Raw genomic sequence first — 23,179 nt, 5'->3', positions numbered from 1 at the left:
TGGCATATGGGATCTTCCTGGACCAGGGATTGAACCCTTGTCCCCTGCATTGGCAGGCGGACTCTCAACCACTGTGCCACTAGGGAAGCCCTACCTTGTGGTTTTGATTTACATTTCCCTAGTAATTGGTGATGTTGAGCATCTTTTCATGTGCTTATTGGCTGCTTATCTTTTGGGGGAGATGTCTTCCTGAGTCATTTGGCTATTTTTAAATTTTTTTGTGGGGGTGGGGTGGGGAGATGTGTGGGTTCCTTATATGTTCTGAATATTAATCCTTTATCAGATACATGATTTGCAAATATAATCTCCCATTTCGTGAGCTGCTTGTTCAGTTTTTTTTTTTTTAGCCGTGCCGAGCAGCACGTGGGATTTTAGTACCCTGACCAGGGATTGAACCTGTGCCCACTGCAGTGGAAACGCGGAGTCCTAACAACTGGACTGCCGGGGAATTACCTGCTTTTTCATTCTGTTGATGGTGTCTTTTGACGCAAAAAGTTTTAAACTTCGATGAAGTTCAACTTACCTGTTTTTTCTTTTTTTGCCTCTGCTGTTGGTGTCAAATCCAATGTCATGAAGCTTTCCTCCTGTATTTTATTCTACAGGTTTTATAGTCTGAGCTTTTACATTTAGATCTTTGATCCATTTTGAGTTAATTTTTGTATATAGTATAAGGTAAGGGTCCAACTTCATTTTTTTGTATGCGTATAATCCAGTTTTCTGGGTTTTTTAATTTTAGAAGTAGCTCATTGTAAGTAAATCAAATGTGAGAGGTAGATACGATATGAGACAATTCCCATTTTAGTTTTGCCACACACACACACCACCCAAGGACATCACTCTTTAATAGTTTGACGTGTTTCTGTGTACATACAAAGATAGTTTTGTTGGATTTTTACAGAATGGAACCCTCTGCATAATATTCTGCAGTTTTTCACTCATCAACATATCTTAGGCATCTGTCCTCTCGCTCTGTCAGTCCGTATAGATCATCCTGGTATTTGGGTTTTTTTGGTTGTTGTTGTTTTGTTTTGTTTTTTTAACATCCTAATTCCTTATTGATGAACATTATGCTGTCTCTGGTTTTTCTTTTTTAGGATAATTAGCAGCTCCATTTTTTTCTGTTTTGTGTACTAGGTTTCTGCTTAAGATTACTTGTGAAGAAAAGAATTTGAAAATACTACATTAAGGGAGCTGTCCCAGCCATTATCCAGTGGAATACTTTCCCTTGTTTTTGACTTCCCTCCCTCCCTCCCTCCTTTCCTTTCTTTCACAAACATCTGGTAAAGGCTTGCCTGGGCCAGTCATTGTGCAAAAGTCTGGGGGTTTTGGTCATAAGTAGAAGCTGGAAGTCCTTGCTCTCAAGGAACTCTGAATGTGAGAGATGGTTGGAGTAGAGTGACAAGTATGTTGAGAAAGAGCAGTGCTTGGCTCTCCTGTGAGGGATACCAGGGCAGCTTAGAACTTCCCAGAGAAGAGAATCTATCAGTTGGATTTTTGAAGAACAGGTAGAAATTAATTAGGTTGTGGAAGCGGGGTGGACATAATGTTAGGTTGAGCTGAAATTGCCTTCTCATCATTGACAGCTGGTCCTTGTTTTGCCCTGAGTTTACACAGAATGAGTTTACTCTCTAAAGCTCCTCTGGTAGCTGTACACAGTTGTCATGTTCCCCCTGGGTTTCTTCCTGAGGCCAAGAGTGATATGTGATACAGGAAAGAACATGTTGGGTCAGAGGTGAGTAGAGAACTAAGATTCAGTTAGATAAACATTTAACTATTAATTCATGGCATAGACTCAGAGATTTCACACAGGTAAAGTCTTTATTGAATTTGTTACAATATTGCTACTGTTTTATGATTTGGATTTTTGGCCAGGGAGATATGTGGGATCTTAGCTCCCCAACCAGGGATGGAACCCAGGCCCCCTGCATTGGAAGGCGAAGTCTTAACCACTGAATCGCGAGGGAAGTCCTAGTATTTTTCTTGATGTGATCTTTCCTTGCCATTTCTTGACTCAATAAAATTTTTCTTCTCATTGGGAACTAGTAGCTGTAGAGTTCTCATTTAAGTTCTTTTTTAGTATTTAACCCCATAGCGAAGTAACCTCTTTTTAGCTTGTCATATGAGACGATTCTTAGATTGATTGGGGAGGAAAATATGAGCACTTTGCAGATTTAACCTTGAGGCCCAGACACATAGTACACAAATGGAAAACATGGAAGAGTTTCTTGGAAAATCAATTAGGCTGCCTACTAAGTAGTTCAGCAATGTTCTCCATTAAAATGGCATTATGCCCTGCAGTTCCCCACCGAAGGTCAGCCTTGCCACAGCTCTGAAATTTTCCACTGTCCTTTGCTTTGAAGGTTTCCACTTAGCATGGGCCAGGGTTTTTTCAATTGGCACTAGGTTGTTGCATGAGCTAATATCAGTCCCTAATCTGTGCTTCAGTTTCCTTATTTGAAAAAGTAGATTATCTCTCAAATCCCTTTTTGTAATAGTCAATTATTTCAAATATTTAATGTTTATTTCATTTTCTTGCATTAAATGGGAAAGACGTATAATTTGGCCAAATCCTGGGTTCTGTTAGACTCTTTTTGCTTTGGATGCATTTGTCCCTGATTATCTGTTTTTCCATTTTAAATGTTCTTTTATGGAAGAATATGGTCTGAAGCCTCATTATATTCTTGCCAAGATATATTGCCTTTTTACTGTTAGGTAAAGGGATTAATGGTGACTTGCACATAAGGTGGCTTCCCCTTGATTTTGTTATACGCACTTCTACCACTTCTAACTAGGTCCCAACTTCATTTAAATATGCTAAAGAATTTGACTTTTTCATCAGTGTTGTGTGTCCAGCTTCCCAGCAGTACTGCAAAACAGAATATTTACTTGATGCTACCGTGTTGTGTGTCAAAACTTTATCTTGCTGCTGTTCCTGTGTTTTTAAAAAGTCTTCGATATGGTGGGGTTTTTTTGTTTTGTTTTTAATGTTCTGGACTGGAATTTTGTGCAGTGGGAGGATACTTAAGATGTTCTTTAAAATCTGAGTGCCTATTGTTTTCGCCCTCGAAATTAGAGGCTAGCTGGAGACGAGGCTGGTCTAGATGGATAACTCAGTGGATGAAACAGGATCTAATGTATAATGCCAGGAGCGTTGGATTGGGGATTGGGAGACCTGGCCCTAAATTGCTGTGAGACCTTGGGCAAACTTTCTTTTCACGAAAAATAATAAATGAACATTACACACATGTGCACAGACATTCATAGCAGTGTTTGTTATTCAGCATAGTCAAAAAGCAGAAACAATCCAAATGTCTGCCAACTAATGAATGGATAAACAAAATGGATGTATTACTCAGCAGTTAAAATGGAGTGAAGTGCTGTTACATGCTGGGATGTGGATTAAGCTAGAAAACATTATGCTCAGTAAAAGAAGCGAGTCACAAAAGGCCACATGTTATATGAAATGTCAGAATAGGTAAATCTATAAAGCAAAAGAAGATTGTGGTTGCCTAGGGCTGGGGAAGTGGTGGGTTAGGGTAGGGAATGGGGAATGACAAGGTTTCTTTTTTGGGTGATGAAAGTGTTCTAAAATTAAGATTATGTTGATAGTTGTACAACTCTGCAAATATATGAAAAGGCATTGACTGTACACTTTACGGGGGAACTTGTTATCGATAGTATATAAATTATATCTCAGTAAATCTGTTTTTAAAATGAGGCTAAATAAGCTTATTCTCAAGATCTCTTCCAGTTTTCTTATATATATATATATATATATATATATATATATATATATATATATATAAATTTATTTTTGTCTGTGTTGGGTCTTTGTTGCTGAGCGCGGACTTTCTCTAGTTGCGGCGAGCGGGACCTACTCTTCATTGTGGTGCGCGGGCTTCTCACTGCAGTGGCTTCTCTTGTTGCGGAGCACGGGCTCTGGGCGCACGGGCTTCAGTAGTTGTGGCTCATGGGCTCTAGAGCGCAGGCTTAGTAGTTGTGGCACACGGGCTTAGTTGCTCTGAGGCGTGTGGGATCTTTCCGGACCAGGGCTTGAACCCATGTCCCCTGCATTGGCAGGCGGATTCTTAACCCCTACGTCACCAGGGAAGCCCCTCTTTCAGATTTTTGTTTGTTTCTTTTAATGAGGGCACATGTGCTGGGTGTTCAGATTTTATAATTTATAGGAAATAAGTAAAAAGCAGTACTGTATACTGATGTTTTGTTTTTTTTTTTTTTTTTGCGGTACGCGGGCCTCTCACTGTTGTGGCCTCTCCCGTTGTGGAGCACAGGCTCCGGACATGCAGGCTCAGCGGCCATGGCTCACGGGCCTAGCTGCTCCGCGGCATGTGGGATCTTCCCAGACCGGGGCACGAACCCGTGTCCTCTGCATCGGCAGGCGGACTCTCAACCACTGCACCACCAGGGAAGCCCAACTGATGATTTTTTTAATGCTTTTGTGCATCTGACTGTCCACTAGAGGACAGCAAAGCCCATTTTAACCATTCCTTGGCTAATTGAGTGTTCTCAATAACACTCTTTTAGGAACCAAACCTGAAATTCTTAAATATATGTTCCACTGAATGAAGAGATTTGCATTAATTATTACAGTAAGAGAATCTGTGGTACCGTATGTCAGCTCTCCATTACATTAGGGGAGAAGACCTGCAAGGCACCTGTGATTGTAGATCTTACATCCTACTGAGGAGCTCTGAAAAGGGAAGGAAGGAAATTGTATTTCAAAGGCAGATGTTGAAATATCTTCACTGCAGGTTGGAGTAAGGAATGAGTCAGTTTCCATTAGAACTTTAGCAGCCTCTTAAATAGAGTTTTTCGATGTGTTTGTTACTTATCCTCATTATTCATAAATTTATACACACAAGGCTCTCAGTGGTTCTCTGTTTCTATAGGAAAGAGAATAGACAGCCTTTGGTCCCCTCCCTGAACTCTCACACTACAGGTTCAGAAGTAGCTCAACTGTCTTTGTCCCTTGGCAGCTCTATTTCAAATTGAGCTGTGGCCTTTCAGGGATAACAGACCTTTCTTAAAGGAGGAAGACTATTACTTAAAATAGGCTTTTTGCCTAGGACAGGGCAGTGAAACCAAGCAGTGCTGTTGTCAGTTAGCTAGAGCTAGCCAGGTTGTATAATAAAAGTAGCCAGCATGGCTAACTTTAGTTCAGTCATGACTGAGTTAAGCAGTATGACCTCCACAAGGTAGATGAGAGTGAGATAACCTAGTCTCTCAGCTTCTGGTATACTGCCGAAGCTTTACCTTGTCCAGCTCTGTTGTATTTTCTGACTGTCTGAGAATGATGTCCCTTATAATGGCATTTGTTTACATGGATGCTCACCCTAATTGTTTAGGCTTTTTTAGTGCTTTGAAAACATCCCCAAAAGTCACCTTTTAATTAATAAAACAGCAATACAAATAAATGAATTATCCTAAAATGGCATTTTTGTTCCTCCTCAGAATGTATATTTTATAGAGGGAGGGTTGAAAATTCCTAATTACTTTTTTCTCCATCCTCTTTTACTTTGCTAATTCTAAATTAATTTGCATTTTCTGATGATGAGTGGAGACAGTGTGGATTATGCTGAGAGTAACTGCCCAGAATGAAATCAGGCCAACCCCTGGGACTTTACAGATTTCACTTAAGTTAGAAGTTGGTGATAAAGTCAAGAGAATATTTCATATCAGTACTTAATACTTTTAAGAATTATAGAATGCTTTATAGATACTATTTACTATTTCTTGGCCCTATAATCTGGGATTATGGTACATATTAGTGCAGAAACTGATAATCTTACTGACCAAGCTACATGACATTGTTGCATACTAGCATTATTTACACAGTACAAATGTTCCTGCTTTTAAATGATACTGAATCTTTAAGTTGATTTCACTAGAAGTGACATGTTTCTAGTCATTTCCCCCTCCTTGAATTCTTTGTGTGACCTCTGGCAACTTTTTTCCACCCTTCCAAGCCTTGGTTTCTTCTGTAAGATAAATGGGTTAGACCAGAGGAGCTCTAGGAGGTGAATGTATCAGGATGCTCTCGTATCTTTACCTAGTTGTAGTCCTCTCTCTGTGTATACTGTCAGTATTATGTGAAAAATCCACATTTCATGTCTTTGAAGTCATTGTAGTAATGCTGGCCTGGTTTGGTCTCTGTTTAGGTCGCATCTGCTCTGGAAAAATGGAAGACAGCAATCCGTGAAGCTCAGACTTTTTCCAGAATGCATGTTCTACTTGGGATGCTTGATGCCTGTATCAAATGGGATATGTCAGCAGAAAATGCTAGATGCAAAGTTTGTCGAAAGAAAGGTATATTTAAATCAGAGTTGCTTATCTGAGTGTATTAGGCACTAGGACTTCCATTTGCAAGATCTTTTATCCCTCAAGAATTCTGTGTGCACAACTTTTAAATGTGGTGGTGGTGGGCCAGATTTTACCTTCTCCTGAAAGTCCATAAAATGCTAGTCGTTAAAGTCACACGCTCGCAAATCACAGCAGGCCCTTTGTGCCTCAGTTTTGAGTATAAAATAAGAGCAGTTGATCTCGCCAATTCTTAGATTTTCTATAGGGAACAAATTAGTTTTAACTAAAATTTTAAATCTCTCATTATCTCTTAATTTTAGTCATCCATGAAGTAAGGTGGGTGCTACCAGTAGAGGGCAGTATTTGAACGTTGTGAAGAATAGTTGGGTTTGGACCTTCTGGCATGGAATCCTACAGAGCGAAGCATTTGGACTGTTTAATGCTGAGAACTTTTAGAGCCCCATTATGTGTAAAAGGAACTAGATGGCTAAAAGCCCCCCAGTGGTTGACTTCTCAGTGGCTAAAGCTGTTTTGTGATTTACTTTACAAGGATGAAAAGACCTATGTAAAATCATTCAGTTGCTCTAAAAACTGATGTAGAATGAAGGTTGGAGAGGAGAAGTTATCATTTAAATTGGTTTGGTGTATTTTCAAATGTAGGGAAACCGAATGATTTAGGAGAACCATATCAGATATGAGTTGGGAACCATTTGTGTCGTCGGGGAGGAGGAGGAAGGGCAAAAAATGTAATACTTCATGGGAGATTCGTTTCTTAGTGGGACAGGGGCAGCAAAAATCTCCTGCTACTGCTTGATTTTTTGCTATCTCCTAGTAAATGTTAACTGTCGTCTTCCAGCCCGGAGTATTTGGGGATATAAGTTAGAAGACCTGAACCCTAAATTACCTATAGTCTAGTTAATGCTACATTTTTTTTCAGAAGATGACTGCGTTTTTTTAAAATGGGGTAGCAGTGTACTAGAATGTTTGTTCTTCCATTGGGTTAATTGAGGCTGAGCAGCTCTTCCTTACAGCTCACTGACTACTGCCCCACTCCCTACAGTGCTGTACAAGTTTATCTCCTTGCAGGTGAGGATGACAAGCTGATCTTGTGTGACGAGTGTAATAAAGCCTTCCACCTGTTTTGTCTGAGGCCGGCCCTCTATGAAGTACCAGATGGTGAATGGCAGTGCCCAGCCTGCCAGCCTGCCACTGCCAGGCGCAACTCCCGTGGCAGGTGAGAATTTCTTCTTTTAAAAACAAATAAATTAATAAATAGCTGTTATACTTGAGCTTGGGTTATTCAAACTGAATGATGCTGAGGAGCTTTAAGTTCATCTTTTGTGTGCAGAGCCCCATCATTTAAGGTATTACAGTGGGGGCTCAAAGGGCTCTGATTTAATTTTAGCTTAATTGTCGACATTTCTTGTTTTCATTACCAGCTGTGTTTTATGTCTTCTTGGTCATACATTCTTCTCAAATAACATATCCTTTGTTTGCTTCCACTTCGCCCACTTCTTAATTTGTGATGACTTCTGCAGCCAGTCACTGCTAAAAATCCTGAAACTCACTACCTTCCTTACCTGTACCTGCTCTTCCTTCCTTAGCATGATTAGAATTTTGGTGTCAACTTGGTGTCTTCCTCTCCCCCGTCTCCGTATTCATTCAACTTGCCAGATGTTATCAATTCAGTGTCTAGATGTCTTAATGAGTCAGAATCCTGATGTCCATTCCCCATGGTCCCTGCTGTCATTTGGCCCTCTCCATCTCTCATCTGGGCTCCTTCAGTGGCTTCTCAACTCTACCTCATATCTTCCTCCCTCTTATCCATCCAGCTCTTATGGTGATACCAGAATGGTTTACATAAGACAAAGATTTGCTTATGTCACTGTCGTGTTCAAAAACTTCGATCTTCCCCCTGCCTCTAGAGTAAAGTCCAAACTCCCTAGCCTAGCTTTTGAGACTCTCATTATGTAATACTAGCTGATGTTTTTCTAAGCCCTTGTTCCCATGTTTGTGTGCTTGTTACAGGCTGTTCATTGTGCATCCTTGCCTCTTGTGCTTTCCTCCCAGCTGGGAATATTCCCTGTCCCCAGAACTCCCACCTGGCTAAACTGACCATGGCCTACCTAAAATTTCACTGCTTTTTGGAAACATCCTTACATCCTTAGGATTACTTGTTCCTCCTCTGTGTTCCAGTTCAGCTTTCCATGTCCAAAGTTGTTTTTCGATGCATCTTGCCTTTTTGGTCAGTTTTATCCACGGCTGTCTTCCTATGAGATTGTTTCTGCCCTGAGAGTAGAGGTGGTGCTTTGTTCTTCATCCTCATCCCAGTAAGGCCAAACATAGGGCCTTGTAAAGAGGAGACGCCTAATGTTTGCTAAAGTTAATAACGTTGTTTTCCACGTTGAAATTTGAGGTTGTAGAAGAGCAGCTTGTAGCAGTCTGGCTTGGTGTCTCTTTGAAAGGTCAGAGCTGTTTGATCCTGACCCTGCCTAACAGCATTACTCGGTTATTTCTCACTCCATTCCAGCTACACTTAGAGAGATGAGGCTGCCGCTCTGAAATGGTGAGGCTTTGGACCAGCTGTTCTGAGCTGGGATTACCAGTGCTTTGATGTTATGGTCATCTGCAAGCTGTTTCAGCTCCTGGAAGGGGGCCATCAAGGTGGAGTAACACCTGTCTGGGCTGTTTATCCTTTCAGTCCACCCCAGCACTGGGGACAACTTTTAATACCTGAAATGTTACATTAGCTGGCTGTTTTTGTGAGACAGAAGGAACAGAGTTTTGTTTTGTATGTTGAGGGGTGGGGGTTGCATTTTGGTCTTGGTTTTTGCTGCCATTAATATCGTAGCCAGAGGGTTTGGGGCCTGATAGAGGAGACACTCTGTTAAAGCTTAGGTTTTCATTCTGCTTCCTGTGTCCTGGCCTAGATTCAGGTTCCCTCCCCTTAGCCTGAAATCTGTCTAGTCTGTGAAGAGGGAAAAGTTGCCACAATTTATGTGGGACTTTACCTTTCTTAGGACCCCTTCGGCCTAGATCCGTGTTCTCTACAAGTGTCTTTCCCCCCACAGGAATTATACGGAAGAGTCTGCCTCTGAGGACAGCGAAGATGATGAGAGCAACGAAGAGGAAGAAGAGGAGGAGGAGGAGGGGGAGGAAGATTATGAGGTGGCTGGTTTGCGACGTAAGTATTCAGTTTCTTTCATAGTTAACCTCACAGTCTTCTAAGCTGACTTGGAAAGACTGGGTTGGCGGTAGATAACCCAACAAGGCCATCGTGCCGTCTTCTTTTTTTCACAAGTTGTGGTGGAGGGGCGACTGCTGCCACGTTTTAAATGGGTTTTCAAGATGCCAATTAACTACCTTCCTATAAGGAGGTTGGGTGGCTTGGTCTCAGAACATCAAACTGGCAGATCCACTTGGTCCAAGATTTCATGGAATTCAAGGCCCCAGGTCTTGTTTATGACAGGTCTGCTGGTTCTGAGCCCCTCAGTGTGAGGATGGGGTAACAAGGGTCTAGACCCATTGCTGTCTCTTGCAGTTCTTTTGGCCTCTGGTGCAGTGTTGCTTTTAAAGAAGTTGTTTTTCTGTGGTTGCAGTGGTTCTTCTCTTCCCTGTAGTGTGCAGGGCTGTAGATTTGCTAGTTGGAAAGGGAAGACTTTTTTCCATGGTTTAGGCGTAGTTGTTAGGAAGGTTCAGATCTGTTTCTCTCTAGATGTCAGTAGGGGGAAAAGGCCTCATCACATAAACTCACCTTGTTGACTCAGTCTCTCATGTTCGTTTTTTTTGAGGCTTTGAGAGTCGTGTCATTTTTGTTAAACCTTAAGTCCTGTAGTTGAGCCTTTTAACAGCCTCCCTTTTTGCAAAATATACCCTTCTTTGTAGGTTAATACAGACAGAAGATTTTGATGAGCTTTTCAAGAGAGGTACAGTTCCCAAGATCATAACTCCCTGGACAGTCGTACTTGCTGTAAAAGGAGAGAGAGGACGTTTGGCACTCCTGGTCCTTACTGTACTGGTGCTGTCAAAACCTGAGGACTTTGGGTTTGCACCCCTGCTACCGTCTTCCCCGATCCTGCAGGGTTTTCATTTGGGACACCTACACTTCTCTTATTCCTCTAGGGCTCCTTTTGTTTGTTCCCAAGGCATGATTTTTCAGGTATCTGAGTAAGGAGACAAGTAGTTCATTAACCCTGCATTACAGAGAGACCACGGAGTACTGCCAGAGTCGTGATTTGGATGCATGGTTGTCTAGGAACAGATTCTAAATATAGCAATGGACTGATTTTGTTTATTTTCCAAGTAATGGTTGCTTTCCACTTTCAAGTTATTCGTCTTTCCAGGGAATTGTTCCCTCTGCAGGTTTCTAGGGCCTTGTCTACCAAAAGGATCCAGGAAGTGTTTGGAACTTCAGAGCTTCTTGTCTACTCTGCCTTGTAGGCCACCAACGATGTGGTTCCCTAGTGCAACTCGAGGCCCTGGGCCGGTGGCTGTTCCCTGCATCCATCATTTCATCCTTGGCATCAGCTCCTTACCCTCTCTTCCTCGCCTAGTGTTACAACTTAGAGAACCTAAAATAGTCAGTGAGGGGTCATCATGGTCTGGAAGTAGAATATAAAACATTGTTTATTGATTCTCTATATCATTGCCTCCGTATACCCTTATCTCTCTCCAAATTGCCCCTCCCCATTTTCCAGGGGAAAATTTGCTTAGTGGAGCAGCCTTGAGCTAATCCTGATGGAGCGTTGTTTCCTGAAGATGTATTGAGAAATGTTGGTTTGTCTGACATTGAGCGCCTGTTGTAAACCTGAGAAACAGGCAGCCTCGGGTGCGTTTGTAGTTTTTATTCTCTCTTGTGGGATCCCGAGCAGGGCTCTTGTGGAAGTGGCCGGGCCTACTGTCTATGGTTTTTAGAAATCGCAGAAAGCAGGACTGGGCTAGGCTTAAACTGGATTCAATGAGGCAGACTTCACATAAGTACTTCACATAAGTATCAGCTTTTCTCTGAAAAGATTGTGGTGGTGAGTATAGGATAACTCTGGGAATTATGAAACAGGATCTGTTCCACACTCAGATTCCATCTTACATGTAAATACATGCGTTCTCAGGCTGAGCTTGGGCTGAAGGAATTCCCAGGCAGACCCATCAGCAAGTGGCTTTTTCTCCTAAGTGAGTCAGTTTACAATTGATTCCTTCCAGGCCCTCATTCCTGAGAGTAACTGAACAGGGTGGGGACAGAGAGTGGACGTACTAAAGGAACTGGCCTTCTGAAGAGACTCTTAAAAGGTCTTTGGCAGTTGCTGAAAAGTACCCATTCTTCCATCTGCTACTGCTGCCCTTATAGTGTCCTGTGAGGTCGGCAGGAGACGGATAGCAAGAGCACCTCCTAACCAAAGGAAGCCATTGCTTTGCTTGTCCAGAGTATCACCCCTTCCATGGGCATGCTCCCTTCATCCTCAGGTCTGCATATTTTTTATGCATATTTTTTATTTCAGTGAGACCTCGAAAGACTGTCCGGGGCAAGCAGGGTGTCATCGCCCCTGCAGCAAGGCCAGGCCGACGACCAGGTAAGAAGCCGCATCCTACCAGGAGGTCTCGGCCGAAGGCGCCACCTGTAGACGAGGCTGAGGTTGATGAGCTGGTAAGAATTATTTATCATCTGCCCTCCAGCATTTCTGTTTCGTATCCCCCACTCCAGCATTAGGAATTCAGCAGGCAACAGGTGGGAGCCTCCCCTCTGCTCCCTCCTCCCTAACTTTGGAGACTGATGAGGCAGATGGATGGGCCTGTAGGCAAACGAGGCAGCAGGCCCTCCGGGAACAGCTATGTCCGGCATTCCCCTGCTGCAGCCTGCAAACATCTCCTCTAGTTAACAGGCAGCCTGCGACTTGTTAAGGATTTTAAAATAGTATCCATGTGTCTCCCATGGCTCAGAGGGGCTGGGTCTCCGTTGTGGGAATGTCAGCAATGTTGGAGCCTCACTTACTCTTGGGTCTTTTGCCGACAATTGTCATGGGAGGGACATTACCCTCCCCTCTGCTCCTCAACCAATGTAATTTTAGTGGTTTTACTTTAGGTTTCACTTGAAGCTTAAAGGACAGAAAGAGGCTCTTGAAAATTTGCTTCTTTTGACAGATTAAATTGGAGTTGGAGGTGGGCTGGAGGCATAAAGCAAGCCGTTAGGGTGCTCAAAGGGCATTGCAGGCACCTCCTGTGTGCCTGGCCCTAACCCCTTCAACTCTGTGCCTCTACTTCTGTGAGTCACGGCCTGTTCCTGCCACCTGGAAGGGAGGCACGCCCCTTTCTCTTTAGCCACTTAGCTGCTGCAGGCCTGCAGGGGAGAGCCCAGGAAAGGAATTGTACCTTTTGCTTTTCCTCCCTCTGACACCCCACCCCCACAAAATTGGCTGCGGGTGGTCCCCATAACCCACCTGGCTTTCTGCAGTTGCTTGTTTAAACTCATCCGCAGTGTGACCGTAATCCCAGGTCCATCTGCTCTCAGAGGGCTAGCGTCCTGGTGACAGTGGCCCTCTCTAGCTGGCCCCTGGCAGGACTGCTGTAATACAGCAACTGCTGCATGTCCTCCACTGCTTTGCTCACCGTCCACCAGGGAGGAGGCAGGTGGGCTAGTGCCCCCTGCTGAGAGCGCTCCCTGCGTGCAAGTCAGATGATTTTTTTTTTTTTCCTTCTTTGCGGTACGCGGGCCTCTCACTGTTGTGGCCTCTCCCGTTGCAGAGCACAGGCTCTGGACGCGCAGGCTCAGCGGCCATGGCTCACGGGCCTAGCCGCTCCGTGGAACGTGGGATCTTCCCGGACCAGGGCACGGACCCGCGTCCCCTGCATCGGCAGGTGGACTCTCAACCACTGTGCCACCAGGGAAGCCCAATTCAGATGATTTTGGCCGTCTCTGCTCCGAGAAGATGATTGACCTTTTTCTTTTCTGTGTTAAGCAGATATATGCGTTTCCTGCCCTGTCCACTCTTCTTTTCTCAGACCTGTAATAACATGTCGTCTTTCTTTGGCGCCAGGTACTTCAGACCAAGCGGAGCTCCCGGAGGCAAAGCCTGGAATTGCAGAAGTGTGAAGAGATCCTCCACAAGATCGTGAAGTACCGCTTCAGTTGGCCCTTCAGGTGAGCTCCGTGGCCTCAGGCGCAGGGGAGTAGGGCCAACCTTGCAGCTGAACCCCGAGGACACATCTCAGTGGCAGGGAAATGAGCTTCCAGACTAGCAGAGCCCGCTCTGAGTGCAAGCGAACACAGTTGCTCTGTCTGCCAGTGGGCTGGTCTCAGCAGGGTGGGCATTCTGGGGCTGGTGGTTTGATAACAAGGTTTCTGTCCATTGGATTCAGGGCTGCGCTTATCTCACCATTTGGTTCTTCTCCACAGAGAGCCCGTGACCAGAGATGAGGCTGAGGACTACTATGACGTGATCACCCACCCTATGGACTTCCAGACAATGCAGAACAAATGTTCCTGTGGGAGCTACCGCTCTGTGCAGGAGTTTCTTACTGACATGAAGCAAGTGTTTACCAATGCTGAGCTTTACAACTGCCGAGGCAGCCATGTCCTAAACTGCATGGTGAAGACAGAACAGTGTCTGATGGCTCTGTTGCATAAACATCTTCCTGGCCACCCATATGTCCGTAGGAAACGTAAGAAGTTTCCCGACCGGCTTGCTGAAGATGAAGGGGACAGTGAGCCAGAGCCCGTTGGACAGTCCAGGGGACGAAGACAGAAGAAGTAGAGAGGCAGGGGCCCTGGTAAGGGAGCTGAGGTTGGGGGAATCGAGGGAGAGAGCGAGGGAGGGGGGAGGGAGGCGAAAGAGGACGCTGGAGAAGAACGTGGAAGGGAGGAGGTCACGGGGAGCCCAGGAATGCCTGTCATCCGAGCTTGTGCCGTGTCTCCAAAACTCTCCATGGGCCTTAATCAAGCAGAGCACTTTGGAGAGCCTAATACTGGGTTGGTGGTCTTTGCCCAGAAATACTGTGGGGGATAGATGGCCTTAACCCCCCTTTCCGAGAGTTTCCAGGAAGAGTCCCAGGGTATGGCTTTTCTTGTGAACCCAATTCCTTTTCTTTCTTCTTTCCTAAGGTCCCTCCCACTTTGGCCACCACAACAGTGCCAAGCCCTCTGGTCTCCAGGGGAGGGATTACTGTATTACGTAGAAGGATGAAGGGTAATCAGGCCAACTGGGTTTTTTAATCTATATTTATACACAGTCTTGTTTCTTTAAGCCTGTGCTCTGTCTCTCCCTCCCTCCCTCTCAGGTGATGGTATCAGTGAGTGCCATACAGAATTCTGTGTTCACCAGCATCATGAAACAGTTGTGGTCTGTTGAGTTGATCTTGGCAGAGTAAAGGGATATGTCCTGTAGCCATTCCTGAGTACCCCTCCCCTTCCTTGTGACAGCTCTCTCCCCACTCCCGCCCCACCTTGCCCCCTGGAAAAAAAACCCTAAGGCACTTCACTCAGAGACTGGAGCCCTGCTTGTAACCATGCATATAACCTTTACTTTGATGGGTCTGGCCAGAGGGGTGTTGGAGCCCAGCCCACCCACATACCAGACAAGCTCTTAGGGGAGCAGAAGAAAAGCAGGAAGAATTTAAATGTTTAATTTTTTTTAAATTGACTTTTCTAGTTATTAAAAGTTGCTTGTTTCAGCAGTGATATTGTATAAAGAACATCTTGTAAAAATATTTCTGTCATCTTGCTTTGGCACATGTACAGTACAGTTTATATGATAACGTGTTTGCTTTACTTTGCCCGGTCTCCTCCCTTGGCCCATCGTCTCTCCTTTAGAGAAGTTGGGTTGGGGTTCATCAGGGCCAGCAGTGGGGACCTGGTCATGGACGATCCCTCTGCCTGCCCTGGTGGCTGTTTCCGCCGCCTCTGTGTGCAGTGCCCCTGCTGTGCTGTTCTGGCCTCAGACTCAGGCTCCCCGGGAACCTGAATCTCTCAGTGCTCAGTGCCGGGGTGGGGGGCGGAGGGCAGGAGGAGGGGCTCCACGGCCCCTTCCCACAGTGAGTCTAGCACTAGTAGTTATGTTTAGGCAGAACTTTGTAGTCTTCTTTCCCTTTTATGGCAGATTTTGATAAAAACACAAAACAGGGTTTAATTTCCTTTTCTGTCAGCTTTGAATTTGGAAAAATGGGAGCACCTAAGCTCTTCTGTACCTATTTAAAGTAAGGGAAAAGAAGTCCACCAAGGGGATTGAAGCTCACAGAACCTGAGAATTAAAACCTCTTAAAGTGAAACTTCAAGGTGTGATCTTGTCCCCTGGCCTCCTTGCCTCCTTGGGGTTTGCTCCAGGGGCTGCTGGATAGGTTTACCATCCTGGCTCCCCCAGGCTTGGAGTTAGCACTGACGTTACAATTTCACAATCCCAGCCGTGGACACCTGCCCTGCCTCTTACCCTAGAGCCAGTCTGTTCTTGTTAACAGTGAGAATTCCGTGTTCCCACTTCAGTGACACCTGAGTTTTGTTGTTTTTCAAGTTGTCCTTAAGGAGGAAGGGCCCCATTAAAGGGTAAACTTGTAATAAATTGGAATTTCAAATAAACATTATGTACTTGTGTTTATAAAGAAGAAACAATTCTGGTGAATTTTTCTTTGTGCTCTTGGAGGGTGGTGCAGTCCCGAGCGAGCGCTGTCTTCCCATGGACTCTTGGAGCCTGTTCTTCTGGAGAGGACCTCCTCTGACTTAGTCTTTTTAACCACAGGTCAGATCCATCTACTGCATTTCTTTGCTTCCAGGAGAGAGTTCTGGTGCCCTGGGTAATCGAAGCTGTGACCTTCAAGCCTCTCCTGGCCTTGTCTTTGTCTCAACACCCACCCCCCTCCCCCCCATTCCATTTGAAACTTCTAAGAACTAGGAGAAAGTATTTTTTAAGGCTTCGCTGTGGGAACTTGTGTAGTCCTTCAGGACTTAATTTTGGGGGAAACTCGACATTTTAAACACTTTTCAAGGAAAATATAAAACATACACAAAAAGTGTGGAAATAGAACAAACTCCCACCTACTGAGCTTCAACAGTTCTGCTACATAGCCAATCTTGTTTTATTCGTGCCTTCATTTATATTTTATGCTGGGAGTTTTTATAAAGTCAGAGTGGCTAATTTGAGTAGATCACTGCTGGCTGGCGACCTGCCTGTGGAGTTCCAGGATTTTACAGGGCCACTGCATGATCCCATTCACTGAGAAGCGAAACTGCCAGTTCCTGGCCAGCTGCGCCAGGGATGGCATAAGGTAAAATAGGAAGAAATCTGAGGAGAAGCCTAAGTCCTGGGTGCGGGTTCTGCCATTGACTCCCTTTGTGGCCTTGGTGAGCGTGGGCTTTGAGCCAGGCCCGCGCCAAGCACTCGGGGATTTTCAGTCCCGCAGGGGAGGAAGTGGTTTGCCCCAGGGTCGGATTGAATTTGACCAGCCCTCAAGCTCTGGAGGAGGGAGCTGTGTAACCTCCAGACATTTTCCACACAGGCACGGTTGGACTTGGGACTCCCAGCCCACCCACACCTGTGAAGTCCTATTCCTGGGGTGGGTTTCTTAGGCTACACCAGGCCAGCGCCTGTGGGGCCTTGTCACCTCATCTAGGCTCTGTATCCTGGTCCTATTCAGCCATCCCAGCCCATTCCTCCCTATCACGAGAAACCTAACTTGGGCTGACTACTGCAAATGGAGACGAGAAAACTTTTTTCCTGAGGAGGGGTCTGGAATACTAATGCTGGCAATCAACAGAGACCAACCCCTCTTCCTGCCTACTCTTGTTTCTCCTCAAACCCTGTCTCTGGGGAGGGAGCACAGTCAAGGGTGGCAGTCAGCTGGTGACTGATTCCAAAGCAGCTACTCAGGGGCGGTGCCGCTTCCACTAGGGAACCAGGTCTCCCACTTGCCCGAGAGCCAGGGTCCCCTCCGCAGGGTACTGAGCGAGACACTTAGACCAGGTAAGGGGAGAAGGCTGCTGTTCTGTTACCCCCCGCCCAGGACCCCCAGGCCTTTTCACACGGGCTGTCCTGGAGCTTCCTCCTTCAGGGTGGGACTGAGCAGAGAGTGAGGGCAGCTACTGACCCCCCCCCCCCGGAGGGGGGGCAGCCTCTCCTCAATCTGACCTCAGTCAAGATCACCCCTGCTGACTCCAATGAACTTTGAATTGTTTCCCTGGAACTGATAGTGACTGAGGTCAGGGCTCAGAAGTTTCTTTAAGAACAAGCACAGGCTCGGCCCTCAGACAGGCTCAGCTGGCGTGGACACATGCACAGACGTGCTGCTCTAAGGGGCCCTGTGCTGGGCTACTAGGCCCCTGAGGGAAGGGGCGGGGGCCGGGGGCGCACAGGCCAGCAGGTGTTGGCTTCTGAGGTGTTTCCATTGGGTTCTGGAATCTCCTTTTTGGGGGTGGGGGGAGGTCCCACTGTGGGACCGGTTTCTCTGGACAAAACCGCCCTAGGTTTTTTTTTTTTTTTTTTTTTTCTGCAGTACGTGGGCCTCTCACTGTTGTGGCCTCTCCCGATGGCGGAGTGCAGGCTCAGCGGCCATGGCTCACAGGCCCAGCCGCTCCGCGGCATGTGGGATCCTCCCAGACTGGGGCACAAACCCGTGTCCCCTGCATCAGCAGGTGGACTCTCAACCACTGCGCTGCCAGGGAAGCCCTGCCCTAGGTTTTATAACACCCACCCTGTCCATCTCACCCCATGCCCCAATGGACTCCATGGTGTGAAATCACAAGCTCTGGAGGCCACAGTCTCCCTGGTTGTGTGAACTTGAGCCAATCGATCCCTTCAAGCACTTCCCTTGTCTGCACAACGGGGAGAGGAGGATCAGATGGAGGACTTCTGTAAAAGGTCTTTAATCATGTTTCCTTCTTCCTTTTCCTCTAGGGTCTGGGACTCTTCCATAATGTTGTCCAGCACTGAGAAGCCTTAGCTGGCAAGGCCCGCCCGCCCTACCTCCCTCCCAGGTCCTGGCCTATGTGAACCATCTCAGCCTCAAAGCAGAGCCCCCTTGGGGCCTGTCCTGATTGCACGCCCCCCACCCCCCACCACCCCCGCCATCCCAGTTGTCCTGGAAGCCAGTCTTGTTTCCGCTGAGGGACACAGCCAGGTGCCCAATGACTGGCAGGACCTGGGTGAACTGGTGCTGCCCCTGATGCTTACCCTCCCCACCACCCTTGGCCCCTGCACATCACTTGCCTTTCTCCTCCCCTGTTTCCAGAATCCTCTCCTTTGCCTCTGGCTGCCCCTGCCCTAGTGCAGGCCCTCAGCAGTTTCAGGTCGGCTGCCCACAAACCTGGCCTGTTAAGCTCAGCTCTGTGCAGCCACTCCCCCTCCCACTCCCAACTTGGGCCCCTGTCACCTTCATTAAGCTCATTCTGTTTCTCAGTCAGGGACCCTCCCCGGGTGAGTTGCCACATGTTAGGGTCACTTGGTTTCACTGGTCAGAGAAGGCATGAAGACTTATCCTGTGTCTATGAGAAGGGGAGGATTTAGATTGGGGGGATGGGGGGGCATTCCACCTGCCAGCTGCAGGGGTGAGGGCTGCGAAATTCCCTTAGGGGTCAGTACTGTTCCTTGTGAGGGACAGCCCTCTCCCCACTCACCTCCTGAGGGAGCTGATGCCACCTGTTTGATCTCCATTTGGTTTCTTTCTTGTTCCTGTGAGATTGGTGGTTGGTGCAGGGTAAAGGGCTCTGGCTGGAGAGGTGCTGGGTTTGGGGGCTCAGCCCTACTGTGATATGAAGCAGTTGACCTTGGGCCTCCCCTTGGCTGGCAGTGGGGCTGGACCCTGGGGCCTCCTGACAGTGACACTGAACATGTCATGCACCCAGAGACAGGAACCAAGACCCTCCCCTGGCTGGAGTCACAGTGGCCAAAGCAGAGGCTAAGATAGGACGCTGAGGTCTGACTCCACGCTGATAGGGTCTCCGGGACGGCCACACACGGAGGTGGCGCAGGTCCTGGCAGCTCCAGGGCCTCCCCGGCACACAGATAGGCGCAAGTACCTTTCCCTATCCCGGCACACGAATGTGGGAGCTGCCTCAGGGACAGCACAGCTGCCATGTGCACGCCCCAGCACCTGCCCCGTTTCTCACTGCTGTGCTCACAACTCAAACCTTTCCGCAGCCCTTTAGGAGCTAGGGACCCAATCCCCACTATCTTCAAGGGCTGTCTCTATGCCTGTGTCTGCCACCAAGATGCCCATATAATAGTCCAGCCCCATCTCCACCCAGAGGGACGAGAGGGTGGGGTGCCCTGACTAGGGCCGCAAGGAGTGAAGTGGCCACATCACATCAGCAATCTTCAAAGGCAACGAGGACAGTCAGCTGGGCCCTGGCCCTCAGGCCCCAGGGAGGGGACAGCAGGATGGGCCATAAGGACAGTGGGAACAGATCCTGAGCCTCTGAGGAAAACTCTGAGGTAGGCTGATGCCCTCATTTTTTATACAAAATGAGGAAAGCAGAGTCTTACCCCCAGGACCCAAACAGGCTAGACTCCCCCGGGCCAGAGGGGGACAGTGTCATCCCAGGGGATTCCCTGAGTATCCCAGCAGGCATCCCAGTCTCACTTTGGGAAGCAGGGACCCAGGGCTCAGAGAGGCAAGCAGGTTGCCAAAAGGAGCAAAGAGGAGAAGAATCTGGGACTCCTGCAAAACACAGCTGTTTCACAGCACGATGTCCTCCCCATTGATGGAGAGTCAGAAAACGGGGTCAGGGGATGAGCCCAGAACCCACCCCCAGCTCTGCTCACATGGGAGACTCCTGCAGGGCCCTCACCCTCCTACCTTCTCCCTTTCCAGTCCAGAGAAGACTCAGCGGTGCCACACGGGGGTTTATTCTAGTCACAGCTTCCAGAGAAACTCCAACAATAAATTACATCATTAAATAAACTCTGCTGGACCACACCCCCTTCTACCCCTCCTCCTCTCCACATGCCCCCACCCCCAGGGCCCTGCGGGGGACTCAGCCAGGCCCACCCCCTTGCACTAGGCGACAGGGGAGTGAGCCTCACTGGGTCCTGACAAGTGAGGGTTGAACGAGAGTCTCCCCGCCCTGATCCTCGGCCCCTCGCACTCACTTGCCTGACCTTGACAGCTGGGCAGCTGCTAGTCAGCTGTCTCCTCCGGAGGGGGGCTAGGAGGGGGCAACAGCCTCCCCACGCAGGCCTGTGTCCCTAGAGGTGTGTGGGGTTCTCCAGAGAAGGATCCGTCTTAGTCATGTGCAAGACCACGGTGGGGGCCTTATAGTGGCAGTGGGTGCCACGGCCATAGCCCCCGGGGGCCCGGCAGGTCTTTGCCCGTGCCCGGCCAGCTGCCATCTTGCGGTGGCACAGGCTCTGCCAGGTCTGGAAAGTCTTGGAGCTCCATACCCAGACGCCGCTGGTGATGCCCACCACCAGCGACATGAAGATTTTGAGCATAAAGACAGCCACGGTGGGCACTGAGCCCCCTTGCAGCGAGCAGTCCCTCCAGCCTCCGGGCGTGGTGGCTGCCGAGCAGGGCTGCTCTGTGGCCCGCAAGCGCCAGAAGTCCATGTTGAGGCGTTCATAGACGTAGCACACAATGACGCAGGTGGCGGGCACAGTGTAGAGGATGGAGAAGACCCCAATCTTGACCATGAGCTTCTCCAGCTTCTCCGTATTGGTGCCCCCTGTCTTCATGATCTTGCGGATGTGGAAGAGGGCCACAAAGCCGGTCAGGAGGAAGCTCGTGCCCAGCACCAGGTAGCAGGAGAGGGGTACCAGCACGAAGCCCGTGAGTGCCCCCGCATCCATGCTGGCCACGTAACAGAGCCCGGTCAGCTCATCCCCTGCCACCTTGCGCAGAGTCAGGATAACGATGGTCTTGAGAGCCGGCAGCCCCCAGGCTGCCATGTGGAAGTAGCTGCCGTGGGCCTCAATGGCCTCGTGGCCCCACTTCTTGCCGGCCGCCAGGAACCAGGTGAGGGTCAGCACCACCCACCACAGCGAGCTGGCCATGCCGAAGTAGTAGAGCAGCAGGAAGACGAGGGTGCAGCCCGTGTTCTCCAGGCCCTCCTGGATCACGTAGAGCGCACCCGCCTCCTGGTCACAAGCCACGCTCTGGGCCCCAGCCACAGCCCGGATGAGGAAGGCTAGCGAGTAGACGTTGTAGCACATGGAAAGGAAAATGATGGGGCGCTCCGGGTACTGGAAGCGGTGAGGTTCCAGCAAGAAGGTGAGCACGGTGAAGGCAGTGGAGAAGAAGCACAGCGCCGACCACACGGCCATCCAGACGAGCGCGAAGTCCTTGTCGCGCCGCGACCAGAACACCTCGACGCCCGGCCCGCAGCGCGGCGCGCACGAGCGGCTCTTCTCCACGTACTGGAACTTCTCGGGGTTCTCACAGGTGCCGCCGGCGGCGCCTAGGATGGCGTCGCCGGGGGGCCGCGCGGGCCGCGGCGCCACGGGCAGCATGCCTAGGCCCTTGTGGGGCTCGGCGGGGCCGGCCGTGGCGTTCTCGGGCGCCTCCATGCAGAGCGCGTGCGGGTCGTTGCGCGTGGGCAGCCGGGCGCAGTCCAGCGAGTCCGGCCAGCCGAAGTTGAACTGCTCCATGATGGGCGCGCAGCGCAGGCGCGCCTGCTCGCACATGGGCCGGCAAGCGGGGATGGGCGTCGAGACCTGGTCGGTGCACATGGGCGCGTAGAGCGAGCACAGGAAGAAGCGCAGGTGGCTGTGGCAGCCGTACTGCACGAGAGGCGCGAACTCGGCCAGCTCGGCGGCCGCCTCGCCCTGCGACGTGTGGCCCAGCAGGTTGGGCATGCGGGTCAGGTTGTAGCCGATGCCGCGGCACATGGGGATCTCCACCGCCTGGCACGGCGCCGGCCCGCGCCCGCGCTCCGGGTCGAAGCGGCCGATCTCCAGCGCCGCGCCGCCCGCCGCCAGCAGCTGCCACAGCAGCAGCGCCCGGCGGAGCGGCGGCACGGCCATCCCGGGCGGCCCCGGCCGAGGGCGGGAGGGCGGCCTCGCCTCACTCTGGCCGCGCCGTCCGGCGCCCCCGTGCCCGCCCGCCACGTCGCGGGGCGCGGGCCATAGCCGAGCTGGCCGAGTGTGTCAGGGCGCGGCCGGGCGCCCTGGGCAGCGCGCGGGGAAGCCGCCGGAGGGAAAGGAGGCGCCGAGCCGCCGAACCGCCGCCACTCGAACGGCCGCCGAGCCAAAGCGTGCCCCGCCTCCCGGGGCCGCGGCTACAAGCCTCGGGGCGGGGCGCCGGGCGGACGCGCCCAGAGGCGTGCCCTCAGCGCACCGGGCACGCCCCCAGCCGGGCTTTAAAGGCGCCGCGTCTCGCAGCTGCGCGGAGAGGCACCAACCCGGGCGCGGTCTGGCGGGGCGGGGTGTACAAGAGACCTCGTCTGCCCGCTCACACTCGGTTTTTCCCCTTCTGGGTGGGTTGCTGCCCAACCTCTCCCCGCGACAAGACGGTCAGCCGGAGGATTTCCCTGCCACCGTACCGCGTCACCTCTTTTTACCCCAGGAGGGACGATTTCTAAGGCTTTTACGCGTGGGACGCCTCGACCGTGTACTCTGGGACAGTTCAAGTGCAGCCTCTGCCTCTTCACTAGTTGTATGTGGCTTTGGGCTCTTCGCTCTGTTTCCTTTTCTGTAAAACCGGCAGATAATCCTGTAGAAGTGAACAATTCATTTGTTGCTCACGTGCTACTTACCCGTCACACTGCGCACTTGACCTCATTGTCTCTTTCCGCAGTCCAGGAATGGTACATTCTCCCCTTCCCAGGTGGGCCTTGGGGGAGGTGTCACCCTATCCGCGGGAGGTTCTACTGTCTAGGGTGCCCCTTGACGCCTCAGGACCGCTTGAAAACTGCTTCGCACAGAGCTGGAGGACCCCGTCTCCCTCTGCC

At 49.5% G+C, this 23,179-nt stretch overlaps 2 protein-coding genes across 3 annotated transcripts in view; one reads left to right on the top strand and one right to left on the bottom strand.

Annotated features, from left to right (window-relative positions):
- Window positions 1-14,151, top strand: part of BAZ1B (bromodomain adjacent to zinc finger domain 1B) — a 64,643-nt gene extending 50,492 nt beyond the window's left edge. Inside the window, exons 14-19 of one of the 2 annotated variants that reach the window (XM_033841391.2) lie at window positions 6,180-6,327; window positions 7,408-7,555; window positions 9,393-9,505; window positions 11,817-11,962; window positions 13,350-13,453; window positions 13,709-14,151. In XM_033841391.2, the coding sequence (XP_033697282.1) occupies window positions 6,180-6,327; window positions 7,408-7,555; window positions 9,393-9,505; window positions 11,817-11,962; window positions 13,350-13,453; window positions 13,709-14,066 (1,017 nt within the window). In that variant the 3' untranslated portion in view covers window positions 14,067-14,151. Of the gene's footprint in view, window positions 1-6,179; window positions 6,328-7,381; window positions 7,556-9,392; window positions 9,506-11,816; window positions 11,963-13,349; window positions 13,454-13,708 lie in introns of those variants that run through there. The other variant, XM_033841392.2, reaches the window with a different exon arrangement.
- A 4,211-nt stretch (window positions 14,152-18,362) lies between these two features.
- On the bottom strand, window positions 18,363-22,930 carry FZD9 (frizzled class receptor 9). The gene has a single exon (XM_019922064.3). It carries the CDS (start codon window positions 22,251-22,253, stop codon window positions 20,481-20,483), a length of 1,773 nt encoding a protein of 590 aa, XP_019777623.1. The 5' UTR covers window positions 22,254-22,930; the 3' UTR covers window positions 18,363-20,480.
- Window positions 22,931-23,179: the final 249 nt, after the last annotated feature.

The sequence above is a fragment of the Tursiops truncatus genome, chromosome 15 (assembly GCF_011762595.2).
Source record: "Tursiops truncatus isolate mTurTru1 chromosome 15, mTurTru1.mat.Y, whole genome shotgun sequence".
Classification (NCBI taxonomy): Eukaryota; Metazoa; Chordata; class Mammalia; order Artiodactyla; family Delphinidae; genus Tursiops; species Tursiops truncatus.
The sequence above is the reverse complement of the archived record's forward strand: the minus strand, read 5'-3'. Positions and strand labels throughout refer to the sequence as shown.

Coding starts and splice junctions, on each gene's coding strand:
- FZD9 (XM_019922064.3), bottom strand. CDS start 22,253: ATGGCCGTGCCGCCGCTCCGCCGGGCGCTGCTGCTGTGGCAGCTGCTG.